This window comes from Durio zibethinus, chromosome 23 (assembly GCF_047325235.1).
Source record: "Durio zibethinus cultivar Kanyao isolate XHJ-2024 chromosome 23, ASM4732523v1, whole genome shotgun sequence".
Taxonomy (NCBI): Eukaryota; Viridiplantae; Streptophyta; class Magnoliopsida; order Malvales; family Malvaceae; genus Durio; species Durio zibethinus.
Genome location: NC_143184.1, coordinates 218,587 through 241,646, shown reverse-complemented (window position 1 = coordinate 241,646; position 23,060 = coordinate 218,587). Strand labels below are relative to the sequence as shown.

The following is a 23,060-nucleotide window of genomic DNA, read 5'->3' as shown; positions in this document are numbered from 1 at the left end:
GCATATTCATTTTCATTAATTATATTCAAAAAATTTTAAAATTTTAAAATTTTATTATATCTTAAAAAATATAATTATCTTTATTAAAATGTTCTTCATATCTCAAAGTCAAATTTTATTTTTATTAATTCTGTTCTCTTAATTCTTTTTTTAATACATTCTACCTACATTATTAGGATTTTTTCTTTAACCTACCTGTCTGATATTTACCTTTTTCGGCGCTTCTACTTTATACATTACTAGTAATATTCTTGCCTATTGGCAATTCGTAGTCTAATAAAGAATAAAAACAAATAGCCTTAAAGATAAAATTTAGAAAGAGTTTTTTTTTTTTTTTTTTTTTATCCTGCGATAGAAGTAGCGGCCCCATAATAGTAAAATAAGTTTAAGTGCAATTTATGATATACAATTAAGATGTTAGAAAGTAGCAAAGTAGATAAGTGTGAAATTTAAATTTTTACGTTTATAATTTTTTTTTTAATTTTTAAAGTTGTGATTTTTTTATAGAAAAAGTTAATAGAACCTATTATTCATAAATTTGGAATCAAAATCTATTTTGATTCCTAATATTTAAAATTGACTAATTGGATTATTAATTATCAAATTAACACATTAAAAATAAGCAAAGTAATGCAATTTGTTTATTTCAAGTTATGATCTCTTCATAAAAAAATGTTAATAGCCTCATTGTTCATAAATTTTGAATCATTTGATTTTTAATTTTTAAAATGTTCTAATTATATCTTCAATTATTTAAAATTATCTTGTTTGGTCCTTTAGTTAATGGAATCATTTAAATTAAAAGTAAATATCAACTGGCGTTGAGTAGATGACATCAACACGCATTTCATCTGATAGATTTAAGGGCCCAAATAAAATTTTACCCAAAGTTTAAAACCAAAGATATTATTATCATGATTTTTTTTTATATTTTAGATATATTTTTTAAAATATTATTTTTATACTTTTTATTGTAATATAATTTACTAGTTAAATATTTCTTATTTTTAATAAAAAAATAAATTTTAAAAATTAAAACTAAGTTAAACATTTTAAAATAATTTCTTTTAAAAAGTCCATGTCATTTAAAAAATTTATTTTTTATTAAAAATATTATTTTTTCTGATAAATCATAATAAAAAATATTATTTTTATTCAAAAAATCTGTTTTTATTAAAAATATTAAATATTTTTTCTCCTTTTTTAAATATATTTACAAAGTAGATATTAAAAATAAATAATATATTGAAAATAATTTTTCAATAGAAACAATATTTATTAATAGATTAATAAATTAATTTTTTAAAATGATATGAAAAACTTTATTTAATATTTTAAAATGATATGGAGTTTTATTTCATTTTTAAATCAAAATAAAATTTTTATTTAATTTTTTAAAATGATATAAATTTTTTTTAAATTTTTTTTTGAAAATTTTAACTTAATATTAATTTTTAAAAATTTGTTTCTTTTAAAAAGTATTTAACAATAAATTACATTAAAAAATATAAAAATATTATTTTAAATTTAATATTTTATAAAATATATTTAAAATATAAAAAATTTTACGAAAATAACATACATGATTTTTAAATTTTAAGTGAAATTTTATTTTAATCATTTTATTTATCATGAGAGATGTCACTTGACATCATTCATATGACACGAATTAAACGATTTCATAGACATAAAAACTAAATAAAATAATTTTAAATAATTAAGGTCTAATTAAAAGTTTTCAAAGATTAAATATCAAAATGAAATTTGACTTGAAGTTTGATGAAATGTGAAGCCAAAACAGAAGCAAAGTAAAGAGGAAGGAAATTGACAGCATGAGGTTATTTTTGTTAAATAGCAAGGACGAAAAATGTTTGATTCCCGACCTCTCAATCCCTTCAAACCTCCTCTCTCCTACCCCAGATTTTCTCTCTCCACACAAACACAAAACCGCCCTTGCCTCTCTCTTCTGATTTCATCTCCTTGAAATCGTTTCCTAGTTCCAGAGAGGAATGGCTCAAAGAACCGAAAAAGAAGAGACCGAGTTCAAGGTACCTGAAACCTTGACGCTATGCATCAACAACTGTGGGGTTACGGGGAATCCAGCCACCAACAACATGTGTCAGAAATGTTTTAATGCAACAAGGGCCTCATCCTCGACAATCTCCTCTCCTTCCGTCACCGGTGGTGCTAGTTCTGGTGGAGCCTCAATTCTTAAATTCTCCGGCGACCAATCCTCGAGATCTACCCCGTCTCGGTCACAGGAGAACCGACCCTGTTCTGCTTCGCCAACAACAGCTGCAACAACAACGGATAGTCGGATCACCGCATCAAATCGATCAGGGAATGATCCCGTTGTGGCTGCGGAAAAGAAGGTGCTGAATCGATGTGCCGGTTGCAGAAAACGCGTGGGGTTGACTGGTTTCCGGTGTCGATGTGGGGAGCTTTTTTGTGCGGAGCACCGGTACTCGGATCGGCACGATTGTGGTTATGATTACAAGGCAGCGGGTCGCGAGGCTATCGCTAGAGAAAATCCCGTGGTTAAAGCGGCCAAGATTATCAGAGTTTGAGTGTATCAAATGATATTAAATATTGGAGCATTTTTCGACCTGAAACTTGAGCAAGTTGTGGAGATCCATGCTCGATCTCATCATCATCTCTTGGGGAAGATGAGCGTTTCATAGAGAGAAAAGAGTCCATCAAAATCTTCACGTCAAGATTGCTGGAGATGACGAAATATTCTCTCTTCTGATTGCTCATGTTCGATCAAATCTATAGTATTCCATTTTTCATTTTTACTTTGTTTTTTTTTTTTTTTAATTAATTGAGAAATGAAAGATTGTTGTGGCCTATTTATAATTCGTGTTACCCTGCCCTCCAGGATTCAGATATTTTATTTTAGCGTTCCCTTCAGATGCTTTATAGATTGTTTGATGAAATTATTTCGAATTTTAAAGTTTGATTATATTAATAATGGAATAATGGTATGCGTTGTGAATTCGATTGGGTGAAAGGAGGTTTTGATTTTGGGGAAATTGCAATATGCAATGCAACTGGAAACTTAGGTAGGAAGGAGTAAAATATAATTACAAATAAACACAAAATAGAGAGATTTTATAGGGTTAGTGGCGCAAAAAAACGGTTGATCTTGCATTTTCCATAATCCAATCACGTCTATAACACATTAGGTGGTATTAAAAAAAAAAAACAAAGGCAAAAGCTGTAAAGTGGGATGAGAGTGACGGCAACACTTGCGCACTGGAAAATTTTTTTTTTTTGGGTGCGTTGCGATATTGTTGAAAAACAAATCCACTAAAATAAACGAAGTGGCAGTACTAAATGTAGTTTTGATATTAATTTTAAGATTATTATTATTATAATCATTGAATTGATTTTATTATTAAGATAATTTTATTATTTGTGGATTAAAATTATTTTATTTGATTATTAATTTACATGAATTAAAGATTATTATCTTAAGAATTATTAAAATCAAACATTATAATATTTAAATTTATAAAAAATAATCACATTTATTATAATAATAATACAAGTTAATGATTAAATATTGTTTAAAGATTATAATTTATAAAATAGAATAATATTTTATTTAATTTATAATAAATAAAATAAAATTATTAGATTATTAAATTAATAAATATATTTATTAAGTAAACTAATTTTTATAATATAAATCATGTAAAAAAATTTAAATTAAAAAATAAAGCTAATCTACTAAAATTATAATAGATTATATTATATATAAAACATTAGAAAAATAAAAATATATAAATTATTTTTAAATTTATTATAAAGAATATTAGTTTTAAAATATAAAAATTTATAATATAAAATAATTATAATTTTTAAAAATTAAAATTTTAATTCAAGTATTAAATAAATAATATTAATTAGTATTAATTTTATATAAAATTTTAAGTTTAATTATAATTTTTTTTATTTTTAAATAACAATTAAATTATATTTCAAAATAGTGATATGAAAATTCTTGATGACTTAAAATTATTATCATATGGAATTATTAAATATTTATTAAATATAATGATTTAATTAATATGTACGTATCATCATAATTTTTAAAGTGAAACAATATAAAAAACAATTGAAGAAATGAGGCGTGATTGAGTGAGAGTTGGCTGCTCGATGACGTTGAGAAGAGAAAGTGGCTATTGATGTACATTATTACATAAGCATGACAGATACAAGTACAATAAACACTTTGGGTCCATAAACAATCCACTTATTCCTCACAGTCAAGACCCCGAAGGCATAGTCCAAGAAGGGATTGTATGGAAATCAAATCTTGTCACTTTAGCCTATAACCCAATACCACCCACATCAACTGTATTTTGTAGTCTGAGATTGAGCAGATTAGACACATTAGTGAGATTAAGGTTGTATACTACTCCATTGTCTTAACCTTTTGGGTACTTTACATATTACAAGAAGTTTTGACAGCCGTGTGTTAAGGCTTCTGTAGCGTTGGAAATGCAACTCTTTTGGCTACTTTACCTAGAAACAAAAAAGATGTGATTGTGAAAAACAAAAAGAGGTAAAACTATTGATTTAGCAAAAGAAGCAGTTTACAAAATCTGATAGAGCTGGTTCGAATTAAAAATAAAAGAAAGGAGCTTACTGATCTAGCAGAAGCAAGGGTCTCGCCTTGATTTTCTCTCTTCTCTTCTTTCCTCAATTGCATTGCAGTTGCAAAACTAAAAAAAGACCGTACATCTCTAAGCCCATTTATGTTGGGCTTCTCCAACTGCTGTTTGCAATTTATGTAAAAAATAATAAAGTTTGTTGGGCCCAATAGGAAACTCGGATCGGAGTTAGGAGAGCATTGAAATAAAATATAATAATAAACAAGTAAAATTAGAGTAGAGGAAGCGAGTACTAGGGTTTTGTTTGGCGGCCAGACACTGACAGAGCTAGAGCAGTGGTTTTTGTTTTGGGGAACAAAGAGATCCGGTCGGGGCTAAGAACATGGTAGACAAGGCAAGCAAAGGAAGAAAGGAGGAGGTTGTCACCAGAGAGTACACCGTCAACCTCCACAAACGCTTGCATGGATGGTAACTAACCAAACCAAACCAAATCAAATCTATTCTCTGCTTTCTTTGCTTTTTTTTTTTGTTGCTGAAATCTACTGCTGTTGGTGATCAGTTATATTTGTATATTGTGATGGATGTTGAAATTGCTCTAAATGTATGTATCATTTGGAGCTTTTGATTGGTTGCTTGCTTCAGATGTTTCATTTGGCTTCTCTTCTCGACAGTTTCAGGTCTCATTTTGGGGTTATTTGCAGTGGTCAATTTCTAAAGTATTTTCGTATGCCCCTAGGTTACAGAATTTCTCTACTATCTTCAACTGTTGCTGGCCTTCTTATAATCATGCTTATGTTTCCTTGCTAAAATTGCTAGTATTTCTGTAAATATAGTTCCAAATGGAAACATATTGATTAGAATTCTTCAAATCTGTAACTTTTTGATATTCTTGCTTGCTTTGGATTGCTCTATTTCTGTCTAAACAACAGTATTCTCTTTCTGAATTATAGGCAACCGAGTTTATTTTCACTGCCATTCAGTTCTATCAGAACTTAAATCAAACTGCTGCTATATTTACATAAAATATTCCCTGTTGAATTCCATGTAGCACTAGTTTGGCAGATGTTATTTCCCTTTTTTTTTTTTTTTTTTTTTTTATCTTCCCTTTGTAATTTTTGCTCATTCCCATTTAGTTTATGTTATGCTATGTAATCTGGAAATTTGTACAAAACTTTCCACAGCACATTTAAGAAGAAGGCTCCGAAGGCCGTAATCGAGATTAGGAAGTTTGTCCAGAAGGCCATGGGGACAACTGATGTCAGAGTTGATGTAAAGCTCAACAAGCATGTATGGAGCCGTGGGATCCGAAGTGTGCCAAGGAGAGTTCGTGTCCGTATTGCAAGGAAGAGAAATGATGAAGAGGATGCGAAGGAGGAGTTTTACTCTCTGGTAACTGTTGCAGAGATTCCTCCAGAGGGTTTGAAGGGTTTGGGAACAAAGGTGATTGATGAAGAAGACTGAAACAACATACCTACTTAGATCTTTGTTAAGTAGTTTCAAATTTTGGTATTTCTATTTAGTTAAGATATTTTGGGTTTTTCTTTGTTTTCTTTTTCAAATCTGGTGGGATTCTATTGTTCATCTTGAACTTAATTGTGTTTTCTCAATGGTACTGAAATAGGCGGCAGCTTCATCTGAGGATTACTTTTCATTTGTCTGACAATGTGGTTTAGTGATTGTTTGATGGTGTGTTGGGAAAGAGGGATTTGATTTCTTTTGTGCTTTTTCTGTTGGTTGGATATGAAAAGTACTTGAGATGAAACAGCTTGTGCTCTGTGATGCATTTTATTGTGATGAGCTATCGAGGGTTTCTTTTTTTTTTTTTATATATATATATAATAACCTTTAGCTAGATGGGTGGGTCAGAGGTGATAGAACAGTTATCGCGGCGGCACAAATAGTTACTTGCCTATATCTATTGCTTGCTCAGGTACAAGAGTGGATAACGATCCTTCTGGGATTAGTTTAGTACCAGATACAATATACTTCTTCAGTCTTTACTAGTAAATAAGCACTGTGACGATAAGTAGCGTAGTTGCTTTCTTTGTAGTTTTCAGTTTTCAAGTTTCCCCACATTTCTTTCTTGAATCACAAATCTGATATATATGTCTTTTCCTTTTTTCACTCCATCAAAAAATTTAGACCATTGTTATAAAATAAGCAATAATAATAACGAGTTGCATTTGTATATGTTTTTTAGTGGTGAGCGGTTGAATAGTGTTTTTTTTTAAAAATTTGTAATCTATTTTTCACCTCATAATTTTTATTTACTAATATGGGAAGACGTTGCGAATTCGAACTCATAATTTTCGGGATATATAAATTATCCGAATGAATCAATATTTAATTAATTTATTTTTACCAAACATAAAAAAATAAATAAATAATTACCCTTCTGTTCCAAACTTAACCGACTTTAATCAACCATGAATATTGAAAAAAAGAAAAGTTCTTAGAATTTCCTTTCCCTCGTTTTCTGATTGCAAGGCTCTGATCAAAACGACGATAGCATCTCCTCACCAAGTCAGCCTAACTTCTCTCCTTTTCCCTTTTTTCCTATTGCGCTGCCGCCACCATCGACTTGTCGGCGCCGGGGTAATCCCTTTTCTTGTTTAATTTTTTTTCCTCTGGAATTTTATAAAGCTTTTTAATTGTTTTATTCCGTATGCCGCAGCCGTTGGATATGCATTCCGGCGGATCTGATGCTGTCCATGCTTCATAGATCTGGTCTTACTCTTATTCTGTTGTTGTTGGTTGTCATAAAAGAAATTGGTAATAGTAATATATATCGGGTGACTTGATTCTCAATTCTGCCTTTACCAATGTGAATTTGACGTTTTCTTTTATGTTTAACGTGTGGGCATTTGTTTCTGCTTTCTTTGTGCGATACTATGTGTTATTATAAAGTCAGACCCACTGCAATATCTAAATAGATTAGAGGCTCCACTTGTTAAGCAGTGGCTTCCTGTAAACAGCTTTTAACTGTTGTTGGTTCTAAGCCAATGGAGAAAGGAGTGCCATCTAGCCTTTTTGTTAATGATGGTTCCTTCATGGAGAGGTTAAATAGCTTCAACAGCAGAAGGATGACAAAGACAAGGCTGCAGGTTTAGAGGAACCTAGACCCCCCAAAATTGTAAAAGGCTCTTCAGCTCCCAAACATGCTATTGCTCTTAACAAAATGGCCATGGAATATAAGCCCAATGATGCACGCAAGTCCACCCAAACTTCCTCTAGATACAAACTTGCATTCAGCTTGAAGCAGAAATCAAAGCTTGTAGCACCTCCTGTTAAGTTGGTTGTGGATGAGGATGAAGAGGACCAAGATGCAGGGAAGTTGTCAGATGACACACCTATTAAACGGCAAAAGTTGGGTCAATCAGATGCCTCTGAACAAGCATCAAAACAAGTAGATGTTGGTAATTACTGCTTTTATTTATCTTTTTGTGGTGCTTTGGGTGACTTGGTCATCCTTGAGGATTTTACATGCATAGGCTGATTGTTGGATGCATTTCCAACTAGAGTGCACTCATGAATGTTTGAATTTCTAATTTATTTTGCTTTCTATTATGTTCTCACTGACTTAGAGGTCTAGATAATAATTCCTCTTTTCTCTTCTCATAATTGAACTTTTTATAGGTGTCTAAGTTAAACGATCCATTCATTAACTGCTGTGGTTTATGAAGTCATCTGGCAATAAGTCCTCTCTGATCTTAAAGTGGTGGATGAAGAGGGTAAATCATTCTTGAATATTTCTTTTCTCATGAATGAAGCTTCTACCTTAAGTACCAATCAACATTGGTGGAAAGAGATGTTCAATGAAAGATTTGGAATATGTGGCATGCCTGCTGCAAGAGTAATTTGCATTCTCTTCTTCAATCTCTTGGTATTAATGTGTTTTATAAGTGATATTCTGCACAGCCTTCCCCAAGCAATCCCACTGTGAAGAAAGTTGCAGACAAACTAGCGAGTTTTGTTGCCAAAAATGGAAGGCATTTTGAGCATATTACACGCCAAAAAAACCCTGGAGACACACCTTTTAAGTATGTTCAGTTTTGCATCAATCTTTTGGGCTCATTATGCTCTGCACCCATGCTTATGAATGCATTCTTTTTTTTTCTTTCTTTTTGGTTCTTATGTTTTATGTATTTGATATTTTACTGTGTCCAGATTCCATTTTGATGAGAGTTGTTCTGATTACAAATACTATGAATACCGGATTTCTGAAGTGGAAAAGACTATTTTACAGAACAAGGAATCACAAACTCCTCAAAGTGGTTGGTATCTTTTTTTCCCCTTGACCATAGCGTTAGGTATCAACTCTTTGAGGTTGTATGATTAGAGCTCTAACTGCGATTTTTTGTGGAAGGTTTTTTCTTTTTTTTTTTTAATGTAAAGAGTTTCCTTTGCTATTATTTCTTTCTTGTTACTTCAGTTTTCAGTTCTACGCCTAAAGATTGGAGTTACTGTTCATGCGCAATTAGGCTTGGAAATGGCTTCAGAAATCTTAGGAGATATAAGATTGTTGGATATTTGAAGGCGATATCCTTATCAATCTGTACTGACATGATGAATGCTTTATCTAGGTGGTACGAGCATTGCAGCTTCCAAGTCCCAAGCCGCTCTCTTAGGTCTGCTCTGCAACAATCAAGTTATCAAACTCCTGCCTCTGCTTTGTATGAGAATAATGAGGAGCCTAGATCTTCTGCAACATCAGTGGGAAGAGCAGGTGATGATGCATAAGATACTGCTTTTTGTTTTTTCATGGGATGCATATGAGTTTGGCTTTCCTTGGCTTGTAATATCTAGTGTTATCAAGTTCTTTAAATTAAAAATTGTCAGTGTTTCATTTGTGAAGCAAATGCTATCTAAGGATATTGATCATGGATTCTGCTAATTAAAATGATCTGAAAATATTGTCCTGCTCTCTGGTTTTGATAATAATTGTACTATTTCATACTAAACAACGCCTATGACTGTCTATTTTTAATGATATAAATAATAATTTCTGTTAAGTTGTCCTTCTAGAGTGAATTTAATATAAACAAACTAAGAGTATTAACACCTTGCTGTTGGATTTGATATCAACAGACATTATGAATGGACAATTTTGTTTGCCTGATGTTATATATACATGTTTTTCTAAGTTGCAGGCCCATCCAGTGTGCCACCAGGTGCAGATCCTATAGCAATGATGGAGTTTTACTATAACTGTTTTTCTAAGTTGCAGGCCCATCCAGTGCACCAACAGGTGCAGATCCTATAGCAATGATGGAGTTTTATGTGAAGAAGGCTGCTCAAGAAGAGAAGATGAGACTGCCTAAGCAGTCCAAAGATGAGATGCTGCTACGTCCTTCCCTTCAAGGTGAATTTTATCCTGATTGAAGTGTATTTTTTTAATTAATTACATTTTTTGTACCTAAACTTTTGGAAAATGTACAAATTAGTACTTAAAGAAATAAAATGTAAAATTTGCCCGTTAAACTCTCTAATAATACATCGTTTTAATCCAAATTCTAATGTTGTTAACTTATCTTGCCTATATGGTGTCTAACTAGTATAATTTTGTTATGTGCATGTTTTTTGTTAAATAAAAGTGTTAAATATTTTGTAAAAAATTTCATATGAAGTCACATGACAAAAAAAATGATTGACTTATCCTAGACAATTTTTACAGTCAGATAAAATGTATATTTTTTTAATTTATATTGAAGAAACTATTGATAGGATGTTTTGGTGAACACATAACTTGATAATATTTGTCAAACGTCACATATATAAGCTGATATGGTTAGCGGGGTTAGAGTTTGAGTTAATATAGTACATAAATTGAAAGTTCATAGTGCAAATTGTACAATATTTTAAAGTTTTAGACTCAAATTATATATTTTATTTTTTTAGGTACCAATTTGTACATTTCCAAGAGTTAAGGTGCCAAAAGTGTAATTAACTCTTTTTTTTCCTGTACTGCTAAGACACATTATCCTTATGCTGTTGGTTTAGCAGCTCCTGGGAAGAAAGGTCATCACATGGGCAACTATATCCCCCTGGAAGAGCTTGAAAAGTTCTTGGCTGCCTGCAATGATGCTGCTGCACAAAAGGCTGCAAGGAAGACTGCAGAGAGGGTGAAGATTCAATCTGATAATATTGGGCATAAACTCTTGTCAAAAATGGGTTGGAAAGAAGGTGCTTTTTTATATTCTCTCTCACTTGTATTGTTGCTCATCTCTGGCCTGTGTTAACCTACAGTTTCAAGCCCATTTTTAAATTCTGCTCTAAATAATGAATCGTGAGAGTAGAGATAAGATAAATCATCAAAGATGAAGGATGTAAACATTTGTGGAAATTATTCTTTTTCTGTACCTTGCAATCAAGTGCTGATACAAATGCTGGCATTTTTTCTTATTCTTCATTTTGCCTTTGTGGTAGTATTAGCAACTATTTCTAAAATACATTTTATATCAAGCTTAAAGAGATTTGCGAACCTTACAAGCTTATCATTTTGCTTGATATTAGCAAAGGTGACCTTGTTTTTCTTTGTAGATTGCTTCAGATGGAGAATTTTCTTTCAGCACTTTTCATAGTAGTTTTATGAAGCAAGCTTGATTTCTTTCAAGTATTATGTTCTCTTAAGCGGATCTGATTGTGTTTCTGCAATGATTTGAGTCCTTGGACTACTGCTGCCAACCCAAAAAAAAAAAAATGATATTTGCCTTTTGATATGAGGTGAATTTCATTTTTCTCTAAAGTGAGAACTTTAATACCTTTGTTGCATGTTTTCAGGTGAGGGTTTAGGGAGCTCCAAAAATGGTATTTCAGATCCAATCATGGCTGGTGATGTAAAGATGAACAATTTGGGGGTTGGTGCTCATCATCCTGGAGAGGTGACTCCAGATGACGATATAAATGAGCAGTGTAAGAAGTGAATGATGCTTGGTTATCGACATAGACCAAATCCTCTGGTATTTGATTTGTGCCTTTTTCTTCTAATAATTAAAAGATTGTATTGTATCTAGTTCTTATTCTCACTGACCGACAGCTAGTTAATATTATCGCCTGAAGATATTGTGATTTGAGTTATTTTTGTCTTGATCTGATATTTTGGTCTTTTTGTGCATAACAATCCTCGAAAAGCATACTTTTGAACAAAATTGTGGAGGAGACCCACTCGTGGGGGCTGGTTGGAGGAATAACTAGAAGTTAAACGTGCTTATAGTATTTTTTAAAAAGTATATTATACGACTGAAATTGCCTTTGTTACGTTTTTTTTTTTTTTGGTTCTTTTTTACCCATGACCGTTAACTGGTGATTTCAGTCATTATGCGTACGAGTATCAGGGGAAATCAATACGATGCTGTGCTTCTCTGATTCTAATTGATGACTCAAAAAGAAAGAATATCCTGAACTTGGTATGTGTTTTATGTTAGCACTTCATAAGAGCAAGGTCCGAGCCAAAGTATTATTGAGAAGAAGGTAAAACCGTGAAAGAGCAGTTTTTTCATTTTTTGAGTGGCCCAATGATGGTGTTCCAACTTTATTGAGCGTAGAATAGATTAGATTCCCCCTTCTTTTCGCCTTTTTTTTTTTTTTTTGGTGGCTATGCCGTTGCCAGAAAGAGTGGCTACGACCGTTTTTGTTTTATCAGCCGTATTTTTGCTGTAACTCCGTGTAGATGTATAATAACTTGGCCATTCTCTCTCTCTTCTCTCCTAATGGGTCACTAAGAATTTGAACGAAGGCAGAATAGCCATATGATTTTGCTTCCGACGGACAGCCTTCAAAACGGCATTATTTATTATGCATTCCCTCTCCCTGATACTGATAGAAAAGAACCTCACTATCTCCATAATTATAATGATATTTTGTATCAGTAATTAAGATTAGCAAACTGCATTTCCCTAAACGTGAGATTTAAATCCAGCTGGCCACCAGTGAAGGGGTTTTGCTGAGATTAGGTAACGCTTACACGTCATTTATTTAGATTAAGTAGTACTAATAATAATAAAAATCATATGCTGATATGTGTAGGGTAGATAGTTGCTGCAATATTTTATTATCCAGTTTTACATTTTGAAGCTGTCTTGTAGTCCTTAATTTGAAGTTTCCTCAACAGTAAGGCTAATAATCTAAAAAAAAAAAAAAAAAGGGTCAAAGACTATAGTCAACTAAAGTGGCTTCAAATCATGCTAAATGTGCCCAACCCCAAATGATGATTAATATTTATTTCCAGCTTAATTATCTTAAACAAGCTTTACTTCAAGATTTATTATATTAATAAACTTTTCGAATAAAATCAATATTTATTTCCAACTTTTCGAATAAGTAGTATTGTATCATATATGTATGTATGTCAAAATTAATTATCATGTATGTATGTGTGTATGTTAATAATAATAATAAAAAATTACTCAGCACAAAATCATAAGTATTACTATTATTATTATTTACTAAAAAATGATCCAGCCTATTGAGTCACAATTATTTATTTTTTAAAAAAATTAAAATTTTTAAAATTTTTAATAGTAATCATGTGTGTATATATATTCATTTGTAAATTTAAATTTGGATTTGAATTTGAATCTCCTTCAAAAAAATATTATTGATTAATTGAATATCAATACTTATAAATTACTGTATATATGTTATATTTTTATTTTAAGTCCCTCTTTTTAGGGTTTAGGGTTTGCTCCTTAGATTGTGGTTGGACTCACCTATTCATTTCCTCCATGCTAATGCAGGTGACCTTCATCTTTATCCAGTGTCTGTTACAACACAAAGTGGGGAAAAGCTTGAGCTACAAGTGAGCCAACTGCCAACTTGATTATGAAACTATCCCTCTCTCTCTCTCTCTCTCTCTCTCTCTCTCTCTCTCTTTGTGGTTTGCAGATGTGTGTTTATATGGGTGGCATGCATACACATCTGTCTGTGTGGAATGATTCTCGTTAGGTTAAAATTACAAATTGACTTCTCTATTCGCACAGTTACCTTATTACTGATTTGGTTTAAAATGCTGAATTGATTATTTGAATATGCGGTTGAATCCCAGAGATTCTGTCATGGAAATACGACAATTCCTTCTTGAAGCTCCAGAGACGTGTTAGTTCACATGCTATGATTTACTGCTGCACATTAAGGATGGTCCAACTCATCATTTGGAAGATTATAATGAAATTTCTGAAGTAGCCGACATTACTATCATTGGTTGCTCCTTGAAGATGGTTGCTGGTATACTAGCATTGTCTTCCATTTTATGGTTTTAAGGCCTGTATATGGGCTCTAACCTGAAATATTATGGCAGCATTATACGATGATAGATCTATCAGAGCTCATGTTCAGCGCACAAGAGATCTGCTTTCCCTTTCTACACTTTATACATCGCTCTTAACATCGCTTGCATAGCAGTATGAGAATGAACAAAGTAAAGCTCCAAATTGGGGAGGTTTAGAATTGGAACTTAAGTCACCGTTCATTTTTCATATTTTCTTTGTTTACCATTTTATAAACTCTAGGATTTTGACTTTCAATTGTATTGTTATTTAGATGCTTCAAGAACTGATGTTTCAGAGCATGATGGCCTGGGCTTTATGGAGGATGTTGCTGGATCATTAGGTAAATTGCTATCTTCATCTCCGAAGGAGATCAAATGTGTTGATAGTATTGGTTTTTCATCCTTCAATCCTCCACCAAGCTATTGAAGGTAAAATGCTGATTTCTTTCCTTTGTGTTGAATGAGTTTTGGCATTTATGTTGAATGAGTATTAATAGCACATTGTGACTTTGTTGGGGACAGGCTTGTAGGGGATTCGATCTATTTGGATATAGTAACCTTAGAGGGTAGCAAATATTGTATTACTGGAACCACAAAGATGTTTTATGTCAATTCAAGCACAGGGAATGTTCTTGACCCCAGACCAAGCAAAGTTGGTTCTGACGCAATAACTCTGATTGGACTCCTGCAGAAAATTAGCTCTAAGTTCAAAAAAGGTAACAGAATGTGTGAAAACATTCTTTTAACTGGTGTTAAAGGTTGAAATTTTTTGGTACCATTTACTGTTCTGTGGTAATTGTTTGCTTTTGCATACTTGTAATGAAGCTTTCCGTGGATTATGGAGAGGAAGGCCACTGCACATCCTTTGAAAATGTTCAAACTCTGTTGCCACCAAATTCATGGCTGGAATTTTATCCATTTCTTGGTAAGTTTGAATTTCTAAATTTACTTCGACGTTTAGATTCTAAAAAGGAAAAATGGATTGAGCTCTCTGACACGGAGGATGCTAATGTGTTTTTTTCTCTTTAATCTTTTTTTTTTTTTGCTTGGTAGAAGTTTGTGCAGTAAGAGTATATTTCATTTTCATATTTGTTTTTTTAAATTTAGCTGGATCCTTAGAGGGATGATATGGTTTCATTTCCCTCAGCATTAGGGTTTAGAGATTGAGGTTAATGTCAGAGTTTGATTCTTTCCACACTAAGTGATTCTGTTGTTTGTGCCATTGTCAGATCGCAAATGCGATGCAGCCATAGCAGAGGATGCATTGACTCTTTCATACAGGAGTGAGTTGATTGTCATTCAAAGATATTGGAATGAGGAATTGCAGTCTTGATGAGAATTTCCGCATGCAACCCCTCAAGAAAGGTACATAATACCATGAACCTTTTTATAATTGAAATTCTGAAATGTTTATAACTCCTAATTGTCATAATTTTATTTTGAGGAACTGAATTCATTGTTTTGCTTTATAGTGCTTATTATCTAATAATTAGCAAGTAATAACATTATTTAATCATTTTTCTTTGTCACATAAATTGTTAGAATGTCTAGCTGGATGTAATCATTTTAATGTTAGTATTCAACTTGATAACAATACATTTTGTGTGAATAACATTTTTATATGCTTATGCACACTAATAAATACATACTATATAATTAAATTGCAATAGCATGTGTATTGGACCCAAAATTTAGATTTAATGTGTCATATTAAAAGGAAATTGAGTGTTTTTTAGTCTGATACAAGTTAAATGTTGTAGTCTTGAGATAGTAAGGCCCAAAATTCAGAATTAATATGTAATTTACAGGGAAATTAAGAAATTTCATCCAACACTTCTTCCATGTGTTGTTATCTTAAGATTAAGATTACAAAGTATTGAAGGTACTATTTTATAGTTTGGAAGAAAAATTATCATCTTAGAAAAGATGTTCTTTTAACCATGCACATGCATGCCTCTTATTCTCAGGCTTTAAGCTGTTGGCAATCTTTGTAGTGTTTCTGCTTATTATGTAGATAGTTTTGTTGCAGGATCCTGCAGGATAGGGCTCTCTATAAAGTGACCTCTGACTTTGTTGATGCAGCAATTAGTGGTGCTATTGGAGTCATCAACTGATGTATACCACCCATAAATCCAACTGATCCTGAGTGCTTTCACATGTTGGTGTTCCTTAAAAGAACTTAGCATTTGTGCATTTGTTTTTTATGTTTATCTCAATTGAGATTTGTTTAGTATGCTTTGCAGACCTTGTATCTTGCACATTGCCTGTGAAAACATCAGCTATGATTTCTGTGAGGAGTTATGCCATCCCATTTCACCTTGGTCATTTTGTGATATTGTTTGAAGGTTCTTAGGCTTAGGCCTCTCTTAGCAGTTTGTCAATGTTTTTTCGGTTCTTGTGCTTTGTTTAATAATTTTATTTGTCATCACATGCATATTTGTATCCTGTGCTATTTTATTTTTTATTTTAAAAGTTTTTTTCCTATTGCATTATTATTCTTTCTTACTGTTCCCTATAATTGAGATTAGTTTAATACTATGTTTTCTTTTTTATTCAGGTATGTTCATAACAACATATTCTTCAGTTTTGCTGTGGATGCGGATCTGGAACAACTGTCCAAGAAATGTGCACTAGATACCAATTGAAATGATCAGAGCGGAAATGAAGCTGCTTTGTTTTGTTCATCTGAAAGGGTTGCTAATGAAATTGTGTATGGGGATAGCATGGATTCAAATGGGAGAAGATGTGGTGGATCACGCATAGGGGACAGTGATAGTGTAATAGAATCGGCTCAAGGGTCTGTTGAGACATCATTGGCTGAGAGTGAGCAGGCTACATATGCCTCCGCAAATAATGATCTGAAAGGCACCAAGGCATATCAAGAAACTAATGTCCCTGGACTTCATAACCTTGCTATGGCCGTCATTGATTACTGGGGTCATAGAGTGGTGTCTCAGGTGAAGCCACCGTTTTTTGCTATTTTAGGAGAAGTTACTGTTGCTGAAGTTGTGTTCCTTCTTCAGTCTAATTCCCTTTTCTTTTTCATTGTCTGTTTTTTATTTGCACTAAAATTTTGTAACATAATTTGATACTTCTCTTTTATAGAGTGTCTTACCTGGCATTCTACAAGGGGATAAATCAGACTCTCTCCTTTATGGATCTGTTGACAATGGCAAAAAAATTTGCTGGAATGAAGATTTTCATTCAAAGGTGAGAAAGTATGAAATTTGACATTTCCTTGAAAGTAAAAAATTATGCCAGGTTCATGTGGGATGTTTGTGGAGTAATTAGTCTCTTTTGGAGTAGAGCATCAATTTCTTTCAACTTTTATATTTCATTCTACTAAGTTTAAATTTCTTTATCACATTCTTAGATACTTCACAAGAATAAATTTTCTTGTGGAGAGTGCTGACTTTTAAGTTTCTTTAGGTACTAAAAGTTGCCAAATGCCTTCATTTGAAGGAGAACAAAGTACTTGATGCATCTGCAAATGTTTTCAAATTGGTTGCTGTAGTGGAATGCAAGGGCATTGTTGGTAGTGATGACAGGTGACTGAATTTTCTCGTTTGGTTTGCAAGTTAATGAGCTGTATTAGAATGTGATACTAATATTTTAGGTTTCAAAGGTGTAGACTTTACTGCATTGAAATGGACTTGCAATCATCTCTTGGTGTCCTTACCTTTTTTGTGATTAGCATTATGCTTTTTCTAAGACTTTCAATTTTTTGTTCTCAGATCAGGGATTTTATTTACGTTCTCGATTTGCTTCACTCTTCTAATTATCCGACTCTTTCCTTTGCTTTAGAGTTGTAATTTGCTTGTGCTTCACCAACTCCTTCCCAGTTTTATTTTTTGCTTGTTAAGGGCAATGGGAATTCTTTTGCAAGTTATGGATCAGGTGGAAATTTCAAAATGGTTGTACGCATTTTACATCTTTTTTTTTTTTTCATTTTATGTGGATTAAGGCATTGGGTGTGAATGGTAAGATGCCCATGTAAGATATGAACTTTTTGGGCATTGAATGTAAATGTTTAATTACACTTAGTTCTATTAACTAATATTTTTTGCTGTAAAATGTATCAGTCTGTTTAACATATAAGATGTGACTGCTCATGTGCCAATTGATTTCTCTTCCTGTGATCACAGGTTATAAGAAAGGAAGGTGAAAAGAAGGCTGATAAAGAATGCACTTCAGCATTTTTTGAAAGCTGTGAAACATACGAGGAGATATTATTTAACCCCAATGTTTTCACTGAACTTAAATTAGCTGGGGGTCAAGAGGTGAGTCTCCTATGTTTCCAACTTTCTATCCTAATGCTGCTAAAGTCTCTTAGATCTTTTCGTGTGTGTACACCAGGAGATAGCAGCAGATGAAGAAAATGTGTGGAAAGCTAGTTCTTATCTTCTAGATGTTGTACTTCCTAAGTTTATACAAGATCTTTGCACACTGGAAGTTTCACCCATGGATGGCCAGACACTAACAGAAGCACTCCATGCACATGGAATTAACGTTAGGTACATTGGAAAAGTAAGCTTTATGTGTTATGTAGGTAGTTATTTGATAGTTTTGCTATTTTGGTATTAGAATATGAAAGCTGATGAGTGAATAGAATTTTTACACAAGTTCACGCTTATAGATCTATTGAATTTGATACATTTATCTGTCAATCAGCCATTTTATTTAACATAATTTTACTGGTTGCTAATGGGACCAAACATCTACCTCATCTATGGGATCTTTGTTCTATTGAGTCTGTAGTCCGGTCAGCAAAGCACATTCTTAAGGTGATATCATTTTCTTGTCTTCTTAAACATCTATTCCTCTTTAGATGATGCTTTCTACATTTTTGAAATTCTGTCGTCAAATTTTTATTTGGTAATGGTAATTTCGCCTCTTGCCCCTTCATTTACGGTTATGCAGGATGTTTTGAGGGATACAGAGGACCATGATCTTGGACCAGCAATCTCACATTTTTTGAACTGTTTCTTTGGAAGTTGCCAAGCTGTCAGAGCAAAATTAACTTTAGTGTACAGTCCAAAATCCAAAAGAAAGTATGTTTAATGTAGATGAGTTTTTTATCCTGAGTTACTTTGCTGTAAGATGTTTTGCATGAGTTATTTCAATAAATGCCACTCTCAGGGCCCTTTGTAGTATACAATGTTTGGTGTGTCCACGATCCAAATCCGTGTAAGCTTAAGACTCTGTTTTTAGGGGGAACTACCCTATGAAAATAGTTGTTTACAAGCCTTAACGTCTTGTCAGTCAGTTTTGAACTTATATTCTAGGTGATGGTAAATCTAGGCTGGAATAGAGTGCCTGAGGTCTGTATTTATGTTCAAAATATTTGCAGGAGCAAGCAAGACATCAATCTTCGGGCAAAACTTTGAGGGGACATGCTAGATGGAAGGGCAAAGCATCTCCAAGGAAGAATATTTCCTCTTATATGAATGTCAGCTCTGAAACTCTATGGTCTGACGTTCAGAAATTTGCAAAACTGAAATATCAGGTATTGATTTGTATTTATGGGTATCCTATGAAGTTGGTAGATCATCTCATCAGTAGTGAAGGGATGCTATTGTATTATGAATGAATGCTTACCAGCACATCTGTCTATTATATTGCACATTGAGTACATTAGTTTATGTTTTATTTAAGATTTTCCCTTATGTAGTTTGAGTGGCCGGAGGATGCAAGATTTCGAGTGAAGAAAGTTTCTGTCTTATGCAATCTGTGTCAAAAGGTCATTATGAGTTCTTTCAATTTGCTATTTCTTATTTGACACATTACTTCTTTTACATCTGTCCTTGTTATTTGTTGATAATTGATTGCTTCCATGCCAGTTTTTACATTTGTCCTTATTTGTTGATATGATTGATTGCTTCTATGCAAGTTTTTGCACTATGTAGGAAGCACCTTCAGAATTTTTTTATTTGCTGTGAGGCATTTTTCTTAGGAGATGCATCTTGTGTTATGAACGAACTACATAATGCTGTTAGGGGTGGTTTCCGCCATCATTGTTCTCTTTTTTTTGGATTGTACTTGATTGCACATGCTCGTCAGTTTAAACTTTGGGTGATTCTAGCTTATTCTACCTTACACAACCTTTGTAAGCCAGCCATCCTTGATTATGTTACATGTGCTTAAGTAATATACACTGCAGCTGTCTATTGTTCTTGAGTTTTCTGATAAAATCAAGCTATATCTTCTGATTTATCAAATGCTTACATGGCTGGGGATCCCTATACAGGTGGGTATAACTGTTGCTGCTCGCAAATATGATTTTAACACTGCAACACCCTTTCAAACATCAGATATATTGAATCTCCAACCTGTAGTGAAACATTCGGTTCCTGTATGTTCAGAAGCTAAAGATCTTGTAGAGATGGGAAAGGTCCAATTAGCTGAAGTAAGCACTGTATTCCCTTTCAGTCATAAATAATGAAGTATCTCCAATATCACGACACCATTGTATCAGCTTTTCTGTATTTGTTGTGTATTTACTACAAGAAAAAAATTTTCACTAACTATATTAGAAATCTTAAAAAGTTATATGAGGAAAATTGCGGGTCAATTTTATCTGCAATTGCAAATAGGTTTATCGTTGAATTGGATTGGTTTGGTTATGTAGAATGTATAATATTTATGACAATTTGATGTATTGTTGTGTTTCAATCTTTCTCTTAGGGCATGCTTACTGAAGAAGCATATACAATGTTTTCAGAGGCGTTTTCAATACTTCAACAGGTAAGTTACGCCATTTCCTCTTATTAAGAATTCTTAAATATCAGCTTTTCATGATCTCCTCAATTGATTTCAGGTCACTGGGCCAATGCATCGGGAGGTTGCCAATTGCTGTCGGTAGTTATCACAACTCAACATTTTACTATTTTTTTTCCTATTCATCTTATCTTTTTAGTAATTTAATTATACAAAAAAGTAATTATATTTAGTCCTCTTTGTATCATCTTAATGATAATTCAGCTTTTGTGTATTTTGCTTGATATGTTTGAATAAACCATTGAGATAGTTCATCATGTTAAAGACATGATCATTGTTGTATTTTCCTTCCAAAATTAGACTTATAGAGGTTGAGTGCTCACAATGTTCTGGCCTCCAATCTAGTCTAAATAGTTTCACTTACCTATTTTCAGGTACCTTGCTATGGTTTTGTATCATGTAGGAGATTTGTTTGGGGCCATAATGCAACAGCGCAAAGAACTAATTATAAATGAACGCTGCTTGGTTTTGGACCACCCTGATACTGCTCATAGGTATGAGTTCTTTGCTCTATGTTCTTCACATATACACACACATAATGGGCTCATTTGGTGTTAACAATCTGGATTTATCTCAATTGCTATTTCTACAATGGAAATATTTTGAACTTTGTTTCTAGCAAATTTTTACCCTTTCTTGCCCTCTGGGATTAATTCTAATTAATTTGCAACTATGCTGCTGCAGTTATGGCAATATGGCTCTTTTCTACCACGGCCTTAATCAGACAGAGCTAGCATTACAGCACATGCCCAGGGCATTGCTTTTGCTAAGCCTATTTTCTGGGCCAGATCATCCTGATGTTGCTGCAACTTTCATAAATGTTGCAATGATGTATCAAGATATTGGAAAGATGAACACGGCACTTCGCTATCTACAGGAGGCCTTGAAAAAGAATGAAAGGCTGCGTGACGAGGAACATATTCAAATAGCTGCATGCTATCATGCCCTTGCAATTGCGTTCAATTGTCTGGGTACCTGCAAACTCTCTCACCAGGCATGTGTTTCTGGAAGAATAATGTGTTTTCTCTTACAAATAGGGTTAAATAAGATTCATTTAACTGATAATCTCTTTTGGTGCACACAGCATGAAAAGAAAACCTCTGACATTCTCGTAAAACAGCTTGGTGAGGAGGACTCGAGAACAAGAGACTCCCAGAATGGGATGAAGACATTTAAGATACGTGAACTTTAGGCAAGTGAATGGTCTTGCAATTACTGTGTGATATCAATCTATTCTTAAGAGTAATTATTTTAAGAGTAATATTAATTTTTTTATTTTTCCTTTGTAGTTTCTGAAGTTGCTAATTCGTATTGACAAATGAATGCTCAAAAGCAAAAAGATCAAGCTTTAAATGCAGCTTCTCCTCAAAAAGCAATTGATATCTCGAAGGTATTTTAATTACCCTGCTTTTTCTTCCCTGCCTTTCACATCGTCAGTTCACTAAGGCAACCGTTATTAGAACTTATGTAGACATCCATTTCTAGATTGTTGACACCTCTTTCCACATTTTTTTTCTCTGGGTGCCTTTTTCAGCAAATTATGTAGACAGATCTGAGAAAAACTGTGTTACTTGTTGCTATGATTAGCCATGTGACTCATAATTTGGCAATGACAGGCCCATCCAGATTTGATACATGCATTCCAAGTTGCTGCTGCAGCTGGAGGATCTGGGAGTTCCAGTGCTGCTTTCAACAAATCCCTTAATGCAGCAATGATCGGCGAGACTCTACCTCGAGGATGGGGATTTGATGAAAGAGCAGCTCGTGCAGCAGCAGAAGTAAGGAAGAAAGCCGATGCTAGGGGTCTCGCGACTCGCTCACATGGGATACCAGTGCAAGCTGTGCCCCCACTAACTCAGCTCCTTAACATGATCAACTTGGGGGCGACTCGATAGGCAGTAGATGGTGAGGACGCTGGAGAAAGGAGGGAAGCAAATGTGCATCGTCCAGATGGTTCAGTTGGTGCCAAAAAAGATGAGTCAACATTCAAGGAAAGGGAACAAGCACCTGTTGGATTAGGCAAAGGCCTCGCTTCCTTGGATGATAAAAAACAGAAAACAAAACCCCAAAGTCACATGTTGAGATTTTGACAGGCAGATTTTCGATGTGTTACTTCATCAATTTGAGGAATGTTTACTAACATTTTCATCGTAACTTGGTAAGGGATGCTTTGGTATGCGCTTGTAACTTGGGAGGGTAGAATTGCCAGCAAGAATTCCATTTTTTTTCCAATAATCTGGCTGACAAATGTCAGCTGGTTGGTAAGCACTGGGCAACATCTGATGCAAATAGGAATGAATACATTGTCATGAGCTGTTCTCCTAGTTTTGTTTTGGTCGTTTGTTTTAGGCATGATTTTGAAAGTACATTGATATAAAAATGTTTGCCATTTGAATCCA

The 23,060-nt window shown here is 33.4% G+C and overlaps 1 protein-coding gene and 3 pseudogenes across 4 annotated transcripts; all 4 read left to right on the top strand.

Annotated features, from left to right (window-relative positions):
- The first annotated feature begins 1,759 nt into the window (after nucleotides 1–1,759).
- LOC111313671 (zinc finger A20 and AN1 domain-containing stress-associated protein 5 pseudogene) lies at nucleotides 1,760–2,919 on the top strand (annotated as a pseudogene). The gene has a single exon (XR_016332695.1). The product of XR_016332695.1 is annotated as a zinc finger A20 and AN1 domain-containing stress-associated protein 5 pseudogene (transcript).
- A 1,971-nt stretch (nucleotides 2,920–4,890) lies between these two features.
- On the top strand, nucleotides 4,891–6,263 carry LOC111313674 (large ribosomal subunit protein eL31). The gene is made up of 2 exons (XM_022914338.2): nucleotides 4,891–5,087; nucleotides 5,801–6,263. Exons 1-2 carry the CDS (start codon nucleotides 5,002–5,004, stop codon nucleotides 6,078–6,080), a joined length of 366 nt encoding a protein of 121 aa, XP_022770073.1. The 5' UTR covers nucleotides 4,891–5,001; the 3' UTR covers nucleotides 6,081–6,263.
- Nucleotides 6,264–6,996: 733 nt separating this feature from the next.
- On the top strand, nucleotides 6,997–11,885 carry LOC111313670 (SURP and G-patch domain-containing protein 1-like protein; annotated as a pseudogene). The gene is made up of 8 exons (XR_016332333.1): nucleotides 6,997–8,025; nucleotides 8,523–8,659; nucleotides 8,787–8,893; nucleotides 9,203–9,345; nucleotides 9,847–9,981; nucleotides 10,620–10,802; nucleotides 11,400–11,578; nucleotides 11,751–11,885. The product of XR_016332333.1 is annotated as an SURP and G-patch domain-containing protein 1-like protein (transcript).
- A 1,760-nt stretch (nucleotides 11,886–13,645) lies between these two features.
- On the top strand, nucleotides 13,646–23,060 carry LOC111313650 (clustered mitochondria protein-like; annotated as a pseudogene). Its single transcript, XR_016332751.1, has 26 exons — nucleotides 13,646–13,841; nucleotides 13,915–14,055; nucleotides 14,157–14,313; nucleotides 14,407–14,610; nucleotides 14,710–14,809; nucleotides 15,114–15,249; nucleotides 15,914–16,042; nucleotides 16,442–16,841; nucleotides 16,990–17,094; nucleotides 17,314–17,432; nucleotides 17,689–17,703; nucleotides 17,748–17,781; nucleotides 18,030–18,164; nucleotides 18,241–18,410; nucleotides 18,581–18,668; nucleotides 18,805–18,935; nucleotides 19,235–19,390; nucleotides 19,556–19,624; nucleotides 20,132–20,290; nucleotides 20,569–20,628; nucleotides 20,702–20,742; nucleotides 21,036–21,155; nucleotides 21,346–21,655; nucleotides 21,746–21,857; nucleotides 21,960–22,051; nucleotides 22,278–23,060. The product of XR_016332751.1 is annotated as a clustered mitochondria protein-like (transcript).